This window comes from Corapipo altera, unplaced genomic scaffold (genome assembly GCF_003945725.1).
Source record: "Corapipo altera isolate COAL_440 unplaced genomic scaffold, ASM394572v1 2b, whole genome shotgun sequence".
In the NCBI taxonomy this organism is placed as follows: domain Eukaryota; kingdom Metazoa; phylum Chordata; class Aves; order Passeriformes; family Pipridae; genus Corapipo; species Corapipo altera.
Window position 1 is genome coordinate 14,098,856 of NW_020884874.1, and position 15,863 is coordinate 14,114,718.

Sequence of the window (15,863 nt, forward strand, 5' to 3'; positions counted from 1 at the left end):
ATTATGAGCTCTCATTCTTCATATTGACAGCCAACTAGAAAGTTTATCAGAAGAAAAATTGGAAACTTATTAGGCCAGTTGCTCCGGAATTAATAAAAGCAAAATATTTCTAAAAAAACCTCAACAAACCAAACCTGTTTTTTGTTAACAATAATGATTTATCTTAATAAAATGTTAATTTGAGGCCAACAGAGAAAAATATGTACTTTTCCAAGCTAAAGTTTTAAATTAAGTGCCTTGCCTTGCTGTTCACTGAGCTTATAATGCTAAAATTTTCTTTGCAAGCAGAACACCCAAAGTTTTAACTTCTTCAACCAGATTAAATAACTCTAAAGTTACATAATAACTTAACCATCACATCCAGCCTGAATTCCTCAATGCACCTTTGTGTAGAAAAGACCTAGCAAGTCTTAGCATGGTTTTCTCTATTTATAGATGAAACTTTTGAGGTTGAATTTTCAAATAGCTTAATCTAATCTTAGTGAAATTATCGTTCAGATTGAATAAAACAAAAATATGTCAACATTGGCCTTTACCATATGGAGGAACGGAAAGTGCAGCTAGGTCTCTTGGTCTTTGTGAGCAGTACATTCTTTTTGTGGCTGACTTTTTCATAAACACAAACCATGAGACCGCTACTGTATTTCAAGGGATTCTTCATACATTCTATCCCATGTCTTGAAATTGCAATAGAAACTGCTAGGACAAATACTAAGGAGAAGGCTCTTTCCTGCAGATCTTGCAGGAGCTAAGGTGGAGGGGGACAAACATTCTTCTCCATGTTGTACAGTTTTGGATCTGCAGCATGGAGAACTTGTGATTTGCATGCCATTGCCCATGAGCAGGGTTGTGAAGTCAGGAATTAAGTGCAACGCTGCAGACAAAAGACCTTTGGAGACATATATGTGTTTTCTACACTCTTCATACTTTTAAGTAACACTCAGACACTATATTTAGAGTATTCTGTTTGGGACAAGCTTTCAGACAGATTTCTATTAGGAGCTGTGACAACTTCTAAACAGTAGCAGGCTGAGCAAAGCATTGTGCAAGGAGCCTATGCCTAGTGTCAGGAGGCCATTTCCAATCTCATTGAGAAAATGCAAGCTCCAAACACCTTCTTAGAAATTGGAAGTGCTCTAATGACTGTATCGTCTTCAACTTGGAATTTGCAAGTAATGGTTCAAGTACCCCTACTGGTTTGAGTGCGTCCTTCTACTTGAAGATAACAAACCCTTTAAAATAAATTTGTAATCTTATACTGTTGCAGTAATTTTGTAATTCTGAGGTTGTTTTTTTAAAAAGATGTAAGTGATATGATTATATGAGAACCTTAGAGACAGACACTGGCAACTGTGGTAGATAGTTGGAAGATCAGTTCTGACATTTACCTTTAAAGTCAAGTCAGACTGTCTGCTTACAACCCAGACCACGCTATACCATAAAGAATGTTAATGTATTTCTTTAAATCTTTCAAACTTCTTCAGTAGCTGAAATTTATAGTGGAATATGTTCATGTGGGGGGAAAATAAACTATTCTTACATTGAGGTTTTGACAGTTTCATCTTCTCTACTGTAACAAATGACAGTTTAACTGCTCGTAACAGAAGTGGAGGAGTGATTTTTCCATGTGTACACTTTTGTTCATGTTACAGGTTCACCTTGCAACCTTGTTGGGGCTCCCACTCCCCACCTGAGCATCTAGAAAACAACCTCCACAAAATAAAATGATGTCTCTCAACTGCTTTAATGATATAAACCAGGTAGTGGAAGGATCTGGTAAGAATCAAAGTGGTGCAAGCAGTGGGAGTATTTAACATAGGGGCAGGGATTATAGAAGATAACAGCTTGTTCTAGCTATACATGAGAGCATGTCTTGGAGTTCTTTATTATGCCTTTCTGCAATGAGTATATTTTAAATAATTCCTTGTTGTTTTGGGGGGCAGTGCTGATAGAGAGGGGGACTATTTTTATGGGTGACATTTAAAAGGGTTTGCTACTCTGAAAAGAATCACTGTACTTTTGGAAAACGTTTGATGAAATTTGTTGTCAAAATTTTGTTGAGGAAAACAATCCCATTATTATTCAACACAGAGAAAGAGTTAGCAGCTTCAGGGTGGAAGATCTTATTGTTTTCCTTAGCATAGTGTGTTAATATTGCACGATATTAATAGCTGTTTGAAACTCTATGCTGACAGAGGAAGAACAACTGACACTAAGAACAGCCATAGTGGTAGGCTGCAGCAGTGTTGCAGCATAAAAACAGAACAATGTTGTTAAACACTACACTGAGATTCTCCCACTGCTGCAGTTCTGGATGCTTTGGAAGTTTCAAATCTACTGCATGTTGATGATGAAGTTAATTACTCAGGATATAAAATTAGTTTCTCTAAAGGAAAAAGCTGCAAGACTCCAAGTGATTTGCTGAAAATTCATTAATTTTCACAGGAATCTGAAAGGGTTGGTGTATCTAGAGACCATGGTTTCCCCTCACTTCCAGGTTCTGTACAAAATGAATTTCCTACAAATATCTGAATGACTCCAAAGTGATTTAGACAGATGGTCTAACTGGCTTCATGGGTCTATAATTTTCCTCAGAAGGAATTCCTTGCCAAAACTGTATTTGTTCCAAACTTTGGTTTTCTATTTTCTAGCAGGAGGCTTTTCTCTGTTGATTTAGAGCTAGAGGAAAAATAACATTATAACTAAACACCATCCTGAATCAACATGGGGAATAAGTTCTTTTGGACCGGAAATCTTTACCTAGAAGGTCCATGACAGAAATTGTGATAGTATACACATTATGACATTGTTCACAACAGTGGGTTTTACAAATCAAGAAAAAAAAAATACTTGCAATTTGCCTTCTAAGTGAAAATTGTGCTGCAGGAGGTAGCCTTGATAACTCCAGAAAATTTACCTTATCTAAATCATCAAGAATTTTGAGGAGAGGGAGGTTCAAATGGAGTGTTGGCTTATGAATGTCTGTATTAAACTAAAGTAGCATTTTAAAGACTGAGTCCATTTTAAACTAATTCCCACAACATGGATGAACCTGATACCAGGATAGGCTTTGAGTTAAAGCACAGGACATACCAAGAGCAGATGAAATCTGTTGAGAGAGTAAACACCAATTTCTTTGAAATTGTTAATTTCCCCTGGAGTTTTTATTTTTGTGGTGTTTGTTTCCTTAAAAACCTACTCCAAAAAAAGCCTGCTTTCCCCATTCATCATTCCAAGAGAATTTCATGTATTCTCCTTGCCTCCTATTGTTGAGCAGGAAACTGACTTGATGAAATATTAGTCAAGTGTCAGTTCCCAATTTAACCCCATCTAAACTAATTTTTCAAACCATATTGATACCTCCCTATGCACCACTGCACTGTATATTATGCTTTAAGGCCTTTTGTTTTTTTGTGGTGAAACAAAATCAAACAGAATTATGCTCTGGAGCTGTGGGGCTTTTTTAATTTAGTGGTGGTTTGGTATTGGAGGCACAGGGAAGATGTTTTTTCCCTGATACTTTGCTGAGTATACAAAATTTTCTGAATCTGTTAGGTGAAGTAATAAAACTGGTACCTCATTCATGATCTGAAATTTAAAATATTGTTCTCCTTTAGGTCAGATTTTGAACAAAAGTGAAATATGAAAGGATGTGATCTGTGTATATGAAAATGGCATTTTAAATTATTGGAAACTACGTTGAGTAATTTAGTTTTGAAGACCTGTCCCTCTGTCTACTTATGTGTGATTAGTTAATAAACAAACTGCCAGAAGAGGTGTCATGAATACAGTCCACTGATTTGCAGAAACAGTGCAAACACTGCAGCTCTCCAAACAATTTCTTTGCTGGAAATAAATACCAGCAACATCTTCTGGCACAGATACAATGTTACATTTCAAACAAGTTTTGAATTTTTATCTGCTTAAAATAGTCAAAATTGTATCTTCAGTTCTAGTCCAATGTCATCACGGCTGGGCTTCGCGAACGAAGATTTGGGAAGGGCTCTACCCACATTTGCTACAAGCGCGCTGGTGGCTAAAGAGGCCAGTGCAGGATAGTTAGTCCAATATGGTATATAGGTACATACTATACTTTACATGGGAAAATGTGTGCTGTCATTACCATTCTTAAGTTCTTCAAATACCTTTTTTTCGCTGTTCTTCGTGAGATTGCTCCATCTCTACTTCCTTGTATTGGTTTTGGGGGGACTTATTTTTTATGATTTGCCCAAAACATATCAAAGAGAACTGCAAGAGATCATATCCCATTGATACTAATTGAATTATTATTTTTTTAAAATATATTTTAGGGACCAGAAGATAAACTCACTGTATAACTTGGGCTGTGAAACTTGGAACAGACTATATATTTTAGAATGACATGTTCTAGAATTGCATGTTATCTCATAAAATCAGATCATGACTGAATATATTGATCTGCTGATTTATTATTTAAAAAGAAACTGTGTTCTACTTGTTAGTTATCTTCACCATAAAACAACAACCTCTTCCAGTTTGTTACTGTAGCTCCTTGTTCCTAATCTCCCACATTCTTGTTGGTGGTATGATTTTCTTGTTTGGTCGGTGGGGTGAGGGGGAAGATGCCAGGCTAGATTAAAAAGATATTGTCAGAAATCTCCACATGAGACAGTCACTAAATCCCCTTCTAATAGTCTAACCTAGCAATTTTCTCTCCAATGGACTTAATTACAATGTATCTCATAGGACCTGAACTGTATAACAGTTTCCTAGTATCCATCAGTTTTGCAGTCATCTGGAAATGTTCTGAGTGTTATAATTTCACCCACTTCACTGGATTTGTTGTAGTTTCTGATCCTGTTGCACTGCAACTCCTGTTATGTGTTCTTGCACTGGTGTGGAAAAGCCTGATGAACCAGCTCTCTTTTCTCAAGAAAGGAATTGCTTGCAGTTGTTGGTTTTCAGTAACATTGGCTAATAATGTACCTTTTTTCTCAACTGTTTACAGGCTCATAATTTCCTTCCCTGGGAAGCTGCTGCTATAACTCACTAGTGAGTGAGGGACCTGCAGTAATCTGAGCATTGCTCTTAGTAGGGACAGAGAGAACATGTATCCTGAAACTGTATGATGCTAACTCCATTCTGCTTGCCAAATTTTTTGCCATCCTTGAAGCATCACCCCTGTAACAAAAATGTAAATAATTGAAAGGAGTACATGTTCACCACTACTTATCCGGACAAGCAGCAAATGATGATTCTCACGGTGGAGGTGATGAAATGCAGACTGGCCATAAAGCAGTGTCAGTACTGTGCATTATATGACACCATAGCTTTGTTTTAGTCTGGCATTTCCCAACTTCTTTCTGAATGTCAACTCAGCCATTCTGCTTTTATTCTGTATTGTGATCTCTTGTCATTAATGATAGTATGCTATACTGAAATTCAGCCTATTTACTGGGATCTTTTAATGTTATTGAAACATAGCTCCTCTAGAAATCTATGGACTATTGCTATGGATTATCTAGAAAGTACTTTAAGACAACACAAAATGGGGTGTTAGAGAAGCTGAGACTGTTTATCTATCAACCTAATGATTGAGTTGGACATCTCCAACCAGCTAAACCCAGAGTTTAGAGTATAAATATTTACCACTAATCTATTCTTTTCCCTACCACAGCTATAATATTTTGTTTTAAAGCTTAGTTGCTTTAGTTGCTTCCACTGCCAGTATTTCTCTTGTTGCATGAACACTATATATAGTAATGGGGAAATTATTCACATCTGCAGAAATCATTTTTACAAAACCAAGTAAGAATTTTTTTTTTGGTTGTTTGTTTGTTTGTTTGTTTTTCAGACAGGTGCTCAAAGTTTCCAGAAGTAAAATAACTTGTCAAAAGACAACACGGCAGATATCATCAGGTGAAAAATATTTTTCTCTATTCCTGTTGTTTATCCGAAAAGGCTGAGTCATGCTGCAGAGGCTAGCTGAAGGAGGTAGTCTGGAAAATGCATGCCTTTTGGAAATAACACAGATGTTTCTATTCAGGATGGCATCCCAGCTTATGGTCAGGGCAATATGACAGACGGGTAGAGGCAGCAGTGCTTAGCTGCCTCCAGTAGGAGCCTGGGTCAGGACTGCTGACAGCTTATTTGGGAGTGTCATCTTCCTATAACTGGCTTCTCAGTTTTTCCAAGCTGGGGACACATTTAGTGTCTGGGGTGTGGGTGTGTGTGTGCATGATTATGTTTATTTTACCTCATGTTTAATTACACATTTTAGGGACAAGCAAGGAAACACTTCTTATCCTTTAGTGCTTGGACTGTCACTGGGGATTGGGAACAATGAGACAGCTAAAAATAAGAGAGAGAAAAAGCCTGAGGTAGATACAATCAAGACGGAAAGCAGGGAAAAAGAAACTGGAAGAGGCAACCAGGAAAATACAAATAGATTTAGAAACTGTCTACATGTCAGTTAAATAGTTCCCTGAAAGAAAACAGGGAGATGAATGGAGAAATTTATATATAAATGCACAAAGCAGGATGAGGGAGTCCTCAAACTGGGGGTAATACAACATAATGAACACGTCTTCAGGTATCTGTTGTTAAAATGGTCATTTGTTTTTAGGCTGTCATTGATCCAAAGAAGATGAGATTGGTTTCCCTGACTACTATCACTTCAAGCTCTATTTCAGTCTACTTGTAACATGTGTCAATGTCCTGTTTCTGTCATGGGGCACAATGGGACTTTATATTATTAGCAGGTATTAAGATTTAGTATTTGCACAGAATTTTCATGCACTAAATGTTTTACAATGTTCTCTAATTAATCATCTCAGCACCTACATAAACTGTATGAAAATGCAGCTATTTTGCAGATGGGGAAACTGCAGCCGATTGAATTGCTGGAGGCAATTCAAAAAGTGCTTTTATCAATGCCAGCACTTGGTAGTCAGGCTGTTTGCTTTTGATTTATTTGTATTTGACTCCTCTTCCCTGTTATTGTGTACTGTACCTCTCTGGATTAATTTGATGCAATATTGATGAAAGTTGTTAATATTAAGGGTCAGCTCTGCCTCTCTCTTCTTTGCTGGGGGACAAGGAATACAAAATGGTAGCTATTTGGGTGGCAGGAGTCCCTGGGTTACTCATAAGCCTAGTACAAGAGCTAATTTTCTTGACAAACTTCTGCTGCTGCTAAAGGAACTGATGACTTCGTAATTGGTAATCAACCATGGTCTCTTTAGAAAAGTGCATGGCATTTCTAGAAACAGATATATATTAGAGTTCTAGTGTTAATCACCATCCAGATGTTTGTTATTTGGCTGTTTTGAGATATATTCCAAAAAATGTTACCTTGAAAAAAAGAAAAACTGCTATTAAGGTTAAAAGAACAGGTATTATGGAAGTATATAACATTCTTTGGCCTCTGTGTCAGGCAAATACTTGGTTCCATCAGTTCTTGTCATAATTCATTCCTCATCCTTGCCAGCTTCTTTTATTAATGTAGGTGAGATAACACAGTTCACAAAAGTCCAAAAATATTTAAGACATATTTTTGCTAGACAGTGAAAAAAGCTAAACTCCTGAACTTATGAAATGCACAGTCAGTAAAATAGATATTAGTGGCAAAACCTTAGTCAGTGTTCACTCTTAGGTTGCACATAATTTCAGAAATGTTTCCGCATGTTCTATAATTTGAATTCATGTATCTGCTTAATTTCTGTATGGATATTCTTTTTATCTAACAAAGTTGTTTTTCAAGAACTCTACAGTAATGTTTAGTTTATCTCACAGGAATGTGGTAACAATATTGAATAAGTCTAAATTCAACATTTGTGGCTTCTGTTAGACTTTGAAAAGACTTATTCTATCATGCATTCTAATAAAAATATTTTGGGATTCCAGACATTCTGTAAAGAAAATAGTATTGCAGTTGTTGACAAAACATAGCATTTTCCCTACTTTTCTAATCAAATAAAGAATTACTTAATGCCTAACTTGCACTATGTAACACCATCTGGTAATGTTACCTACATAACTAGGATACATTTGAAGAATTTATACTGCTTAGTTACTAAACAAGCTACAGCAGACAAGTGATCAATTATGCTGATTACTTATGCTTCACAGTATAAAGATGACTTCATCTAAAAATACAGCTAGTAAGTAACTTTTTGCTAGAGAAGCTAAATCTTGTTTCTTTGATAAAGAAGCAGTTGGAAGCATCAAGGTACTAAGGGTCTGATATTACAAGGTATGGGTCAATTTACCAACTTTTTATGCTAAATAATTACCAAGACCAAAAATCTCTTTAAAGGTAACTGCAGAAACAGGGCCTTTCACTTCAATTTAAAGTGGTGCAACTATTACTTGGGCTGAAATGAAACTGAAATCCGAAGAATGCATAGATCTAATAATAAAAATATATATTCAGTATTTGTCTTTTAGAAACTCTGGGTAGTCGAAGGAGGAAGCATAAATGTCAAGAAACTTCAGAATAATTGTTGTAAATTTACTCAAGGTATCTTGTGATAAGAACAGGTATACTGTTCAAGACCAAGCCAAAAATAATCTTGTTTACAAAAAGCTGCTTAAGAACTTGATATTGATGTCACTAAAGAATCACTAGGCAGTTTTATGGAAAGACTTTGTAAATCCAGGAGCTTGTATGTTTTGATTGAGGCTAGGCAAGCAAAAAGACAAGCTCAACCCTCACATTGAAGTCAGAGATCATCAGTCAAAACTATCTGTATGAATGAATGAGTATTACAAAAGATCAGTACAGTTACTCTGAGGGGAAGGCTGTGAGTCAGAATGCAACAAATGCCTGTTCTGTATGTAGTGTATTACAGGAGAAAAAAGCAGACAAGTGTGTCTCACTTCATGCGTGGATGCCTCTGTTCTGAAATTTTCCTAAAAGTTTTGCTCCAAGAGAGTTTTTGAACCTTACAGAATATGCTAAGCTGGGAGGAACCCACAGGGATCATCAAGTCCAACTCCTGGCCCTGCACAAGACACCCCAAGAACCACACCATGTGCCTGAGAGTGTTGTCCAAATGCTTCTTAACTCAGACAGGCTTAGTGCTGTGATCACTTCCCCGGGAAGCATGTTCTAGTGCTCAACCACGCTCTGGGTGAAAAACCTTTTCCTGATACCTACTGGCCTTGTAAACCAAGCTAATCCCACTGTCTGAACTCTTTCAACCTTCCCAGTACTCAGGCAGTGAACGTGCGAGTAATTCATGAGACAGAGCCTTGAAACAGAAAGTTCTACAGGTGAGGCGGTATATGAGAAACAGACCAAAGTCCACTTCACCATAATGCCTCTTGTAGCAGAGAATGAAAAATATAGGGTAGAGAGAAATGGGAATTATTGCATCTACTGAGAGAATACCTTTAAGCACAGTTGAAAAGCCCTGAACAGAAGAGGCCAACAAAATACAAAAATGAGGAGGGGAAAAAAATCTTGCAAAATTAAAAGAACAAACAATCTAAAAATAATATAGAGTGGGTATGAGGGAGAGAGAAGACATGTCTAGTGATGGTAAGGATGAGGCAAAACAGATCACAGTTTTTCTCCATTTTTCCATATAAATACATTAATAAACAAAATTTAAGAAGAAATTTTAATAATTGTTCTAATTTGAGATTTTCTTTCCATGTGACATACGCTCTCTGCATAAGTGAACGAGAAACTCTTGAGTGACCCGCTATTCATATCTCTAAAAAACAACAATAATTTTTAAAGATTATAATTTCATTAAGATAGGAAAACTAATTATGTTTTATAACACAAAATTATTTATTTTATTTTTTAAAAGACAGGAATATAAAGGGTTTTTTCATTGCACATATTTGAACATCCCATTTTCTCAACATTATCCACAAAGTCAGAACAGAGAATCTGTTTTTCATTTGTAGACTTCTCATGTACATGAATACATAGTTGTTCCTAAATAGAAAAAAAATTCCCTTTGTCAGACCCTAACAAAATATGAAGGTTTTAGGACTGTGCTACAAGGAGATGACAATGATACAGTGACTTGAGAAGAGGTTCAAGGCTTTATAAGATCGAGCATCCTACACGTGGGTTCTGAAGCTGCCTTCTACTAACTGAAAATGAGACTGTGCACATAGCCTGTATGGGAAAATTTGGTCATCAAAATTAAGGTACGTCATTTTGAAAAACTATATTGTGAAAACCCTTGCTATTTATTTTACAGTATGTACATTTAAACAGCCTGGTTGATTTTAGGTGAGACTGATGTATCAATCAATCAATCAATCAATCAGCATCCTTTTAAAGGATGTAACCAAAACTGGAAAATAAAGTGCTTGTTTGCTTCATCTATGTATTCTGCACTCTTATGGTCCTCATGTCTTTCAGCAGCATAGGTCTGTAGATTGCCTCCAACTTTTCCATGTAGTCTAAATAATCACTCACTCGAAATCCATGGATTGCTTCTTCCTGAACAAATACACACAAAAAACGTTTATTAGCTAGGAAAAAAAGATGCACAACTCAGTGAATTCTATGCTTCTAAAGATAGCATATTTTGTTCTGCTTGTCACAGACCGCATGTTTAAAATAGATTTTATTACATTTTATTTAGAAATACATATTTGGAAATATCTGCTTCCAGATAGTTTTTTCTAATTGCAGACTTGGTATCAGATAGTTTTATTTCATGTGGAGATTGTTTATCTCATTTTTGGAGAACATAACATCAAAGATTTTTAAGAAAAACAAAGTAAGCTTTAAGAAGGGAAAGCCAGGTACTAAAAAATTCTTTTGAAAAAAAGATTTCTACACCAACACAGGGCATGATAAAGTGTGGCTTTTATATCTGGCTAGATTCTCAAGAAAACCAAGAGATTAATAGTAGATCCATATTTTTAGAATCAGTGATAAAGGAAGACCTTGATCCAGACAAAGTATTTCTGCATCACCACAAGTGAGTAATTCTTAGCAATTCCAAAGCACAGAGTAAAAGAAGTTGCCCTGAGAAAAAAGAAACAAACAGACCATGTTCCTTGTAATGGCTACTATATTAGATGGAGAAGGCGGATGCACCATGGAAAGCAGGATCCTGAAGAACAGTTACATAAAATGGGTGAATTTGTTGCTGTTGTGTACCCCTCATCTGCTAATCAGTATTACCACTGCTGGCACCATTTGCTGCAAAATATTCTCTGAAGCCTGTGGACACGTTGTACCTCTGGTGTATTGACTGTGCATCTCTCCTAAATGGAATTCTCCTGAGAACATATATTCAGGCTTGGAAGGCTGCACTTTGGCATCTGAACAGCAATTCAAAATGGTCTTTGTGTTTCTCCTCCCCTACACACAGGCAATTTTACCTTTCAAGTTGTTCTTCATGCACTGTGAGAAGGCTGACTACAGTGGAATATAAAATATATATATCATATATATAGCTGAAACTGAATGGCAGGTAGTGACAGGACGGGGGAATGGCTTCAAACTCAGAGTAGGTTTAGATTAGATATTAGGAAGAGCTTGACTGTGAGGATGGTGAGTCACTGGCACAGGTTGCTCAGAGCAGAACCTGAGCATGCCTCCCCTGGAAGTGCTAAAGGCCAGACTGGATGGGGCTTTGAGCAACCTGGGCTAGCTGAAGGTATCCCTGCCTACGGCAGGAGGTTGAAACAAGATGGTCTTTAGGGTCCCTTCCAACTCAAACCATTCTATGGTTCTATTTTTCTTTTTTTAAAATTTCTATTAATTAAGAGCTATCAGAAGCAAGACTATGCTATGAACTTTTTTACTGTAATGGTCACTCAATTAATTGTAGATATTCCACTACTGCATTAATATACATTTTTTCTCATTAATTTAACAGTATCGTGTCAAATCTTTGGCCTGTTTATACTGTAAGTGGCAACATACAAATTCTCTTCTATAATTTACATATACTATCCAGTAATGTCATAAAGATGTAGCTTTTAAGCCACATTGTCCAAAACCAGGGAAAACTAAACAATACATTCATTAGACTGTGTACTAAACATTTTCAAGGAAACTGACTGAAACTGACATTTAAGAATATCTAAGTTGGATGCAAACTAGTCAGAAAACTACTATTCTTAGGATAGACTAAGATGCAGAATTTTGACAGGAGAAAAAAGACCAGAGAAAACGGCAAAAATGTCTCTGTGAAGAAGAGTAAAATATTGTATCCATTTGTGACTGCAGCTACAGCTAAGCAGTACCCTGCAAAAAATCAAAAAAACCCAAACATAATTTATAATACCGAAAGAATATGAAATTGTGTGGCTGGTTGTACAGTAATTGCCATCTCATCAATACGAAACTCACCTTTTCTGGAGAGCATCTATTTTAATGAGATTGGGTCCACATACATGACTCAATGTGGCTATTTACTTTGCTTATGAAGGGAACTGATTAGGAAACACAGGAAAGCTATTCTCTAGAAAATACTATGCCACAGTTTCCTGCCAGGGAATGAATCAAATTGAAGTATTATCCCACTCACTTAAAATAACTAAGTGAAACTCAGTAAGAGTTCCACATAAAGTATGTTTTCAGTATTGAGAGCCTTGCTTCTCCTCAGCAACTGAAAAATTAAAAAAGAAACCATTACTTTAAGAAAAACCTGAAGATCTTGGGCTTCAGTGTGCTTCAGAATGTCTTGCTGTAGGTGTCTGAACACAGAAATACACATATATATTTGATAATCAGGACCAAGTAAAATACAGATAGCAATGTAGTGACAGATCTCACTCCAGTCCATGTAATTCCAGAAACACTGAGTTATCCACTGCAGACAAATCTAGATGAGAATGAAAGTATATATAATTAAATCATTGTAGACATTCAGTCATAACTGATCAGCTTTATCTCTTTTCTATAAGACAGAACCCTTTTCCTATAACAATTAAAGGGATGAGGTACAAAAGAAGCCAAGAATCATCATTTTTAAAGCACAGCTTCTGAACAGACTTCTAGTGAGTTCAGCTAAACTTAACACCCTGTATCCATGCATCTCACTTATTTGAGTATATTCCAGCAACTCCTGAGGTTGAGACATAAAAATCAAAATCCAAGGAAAACAAAGGTCATTTTTTTCAAGACTTTGTTTTAAATGTGGTCTAAAGGGTAATGACAGTGATGAAGGTGTGTTCAATGTGGTTTTTCCTTTATATTAGTTCTTTGCCTTATAAATGAATATGAAGCCCTTCCTTAAGAGATATTTTCATTTAATGAAGTGGGTATGGAACACAGTTAGTGACTCCTTTTTCCTGTTCTAAATTACAATGTATTAAGATGTATAATGGACATTTCATTTAGTTCTAGACCACAAATCTTCTGCTAATCAGTCCTTAAAGTGTTTAAAAATATGCAGCAGGAGAGATACCAGGATTCTAATCAGATGACAACAGCTGTACTCTGGCAGTAAATCTGTTTTGAGGTATTTATTGATGCACACAATCACTTAAATACATCAGAACTGTTTCCACAGTTCAGAGTTTGTTTCTTTTTAATGCTGCAGTAGAACTGCAAAATCACACAAAAGATACAGTGGCACCCACCAGCGGTATTTCAGTAGCGCAATAAATAAATGAAAAAATCCTTTCCAGCAGTTTAGAACAGTAAGTAGTCTATTACTGAGTGCACACAATCAAAAAAAGTGTAATTTGCACAAGAGTAGGTGAAGAATTGACTCTCCCCAAGTGTTTTCAGACCTTATTATAAGCACCTCATTCCTGTGCTGAGATAAATTTCCTCTTCTGCCAATCTTCTCAAAGACCAGCCCCAAGCTATTTTAAGCAATGTCTGGACCACACTGGCATCTGCCCCCACTAAGAAGTCTCTTCAGCTGCAAATCTTGCAGCAAAAAGGAATTTTGAAGGCGTAAGATGAACAACATTTTCCTTGCCTCGGCACAGCTTTCTTTCTGTGGTGTGATGTCTTCTGCATTGGCCTTCTAACTCATTACTGCATGAAGCTCTTCATGCCTCATCGTGATTGCAGTCTTTATAAGTAATGCTTCATACCAAAGAATTGTTGTAAGTGCACAAAATGAAAGCTATCATTATAGCTATTATCATTATAACTATTCTTCTTTAGTAACATCTCTTTACTATAAAAGAATATTGCGTTACCTGACTGTAATAGATACGGTAGCTCATAGAAAATTAATTTTGCTCTAATATCACCGGAACTGCTTCCTATTATATAACTATTCCAAATTACTCATTTCCCACCTATAGAAAATTTAGAGAATTAATCCAGATACTCGGTTTAGTTTTAATGCTAAATCTGAGCATTTAGTATATATTATTTTTATCAAGTTTTCCGCATGAATATGTAATAGAAGGTCATCAGCTTCAGTACACTGTCATTATTCTACCAGTCAGGTGCTTTCTATTTTCAGATGCTCTAAGTCATTATGTGGTCAATACCATCTCTTACCCCCAGTTTCATAATCACTACACAAGTGCTGCACAAAAAACCCACAGTGGTTCCTCAGCATTCTTGATTTTGTGCATTTAAGTCAAAAGGTTGATGATACTTAAATACACTTTGATCAGTTACCTGGGACGGAGTGAAGCCAGACATGTGGAAGGCTGAACAGACAAGTGGCAACTCAGCTTTCAGCAACATTTCAATGTGGTGAGCACTGCAAAAATAGACTGGATGGATGCCATATTCCACTGTTGTAATAGGTAGGTGAATCTGGTTAACAACATCATCATCAACAAAAAAATTGAGGAATAGGATCACGGACTACAAAAGTTTGTTTTTTATAATACTTTGCTGAGAACAATATATAAAAATATACACTTTTACACGTAAGATAAGTCATTCTGATTATTTTAGAAACAGGAAACAGAATAAACAAAAAAGGTCATACTACCATCAATAAAAACTTGTAGTAAAACTAAAGAAAAGTGTTGATAACATATCCTGATTATTCCTTTTAATTAGAGTCTAGTTCTTTATTGTATATAGGCTTTAATTGTCGAAGGGTTGGAGAAACCATTGTCATATTTTAAACAAAAGAATAGAAAGAAAAAAAAAGACCAATTTCTGTTGGATTTTTTCCCCCATTTACTGGTGGAATGGAACTTCAGTGGTATTTGAAGTTTTTTTCTGTAAGTACATTTCTTTGTAGGACGTGTGGAGTGTATGAGTGAAATTCTATTTTGTGCAGCAAAAGCAGCAGAGATTTTATCCCTATGGAAGGCTCTGGATATCAATGCCCAGTTTCTAGGCAATGAGTCCTTGGTGCCAATGGTTTTCAGCACAATTATATTCACACGATGGAGCAAATTTCAGCACAAATTTCATTAGGCTGGAACAACCTCAGGGCCAAACTCAGTGCTGTGAATGGACCAATACAGTCACCCCTTCTAGTGACAAGACAGATCTGCTGATATTAATGCATACATTATTCTACATGCAGAAGAGGTATGGAATCTACTCCCTGCATCTTATACCCCAGAGTTCTCTAGTAGAGACTACAGTTGGTTTAGAGTTTATGTTCAAGACATTCAAGGCAACTTGACAATGTACAAAGGGTTTTATTTTAAATAGATGGAAACACCCTAACGAAAGATAGAAATGATGTTTTCTATACTACAAACTTGATCCAAAACACTGATAATTGAAAATCGTCAATCACATAGTATTTTTGCAGTAAGAATGTTTAAAATTTACTAAATATATTCTAATGTATTAAGTAAATTTCAAAACTGATACTTTTACTAAAAAAAAATCAGATGGATGGACTTGCACACTATAATAATTAAAAAAAGGTCATTCAACAGTATTGCAGCCTTCGCACAGAATTTAATGGCACTAACAAAGTCTGCTTTACTGCCAGCTTTAAGATTCAATA

General features: G+C 36.1%; 1 protein-coding gene across 8 annotated transcripts in view; it reads right to left on the reverse strand.

The window, feature by feature from the left end:
- Window positions 1-9,757: 9,757 nt before the first annotated feature.
- Window positions 9,758-15,863, reverse strand: part of TBC1D32 (TBC1 domain family member 32) — an 80,331-nt gene continuing 74,225 nt past the window's right edge. For 7 of the 8 annotated variants that reach the window (XM_027633842.1, XM_027633847.1, XM_027633849.1 and 4 more), the window contains 3 exons: window positions 14,558-14,698; window positions 12,603-12,791; window positions 9,758-10,447 (listed from right to left, as the gene is read on the reverse strand). In XM_027633842.1, coding sequence (XP_027489643.1) covers window positions 10,328-10,447; window positions 12,603-12,791; window positions 14,558-14,698 — 450 coding nt within the window. In that variant the 3' untranslated portion in view covers window positions 9,758-10,327. The remainder of the gene's footprint in view (window positions 10,448-12,602; window positions 12,792-14,557; window positions 14,699-15,863) is intronic. The other variant, XM_027633843.1, reaches the window with a different exon arrangement.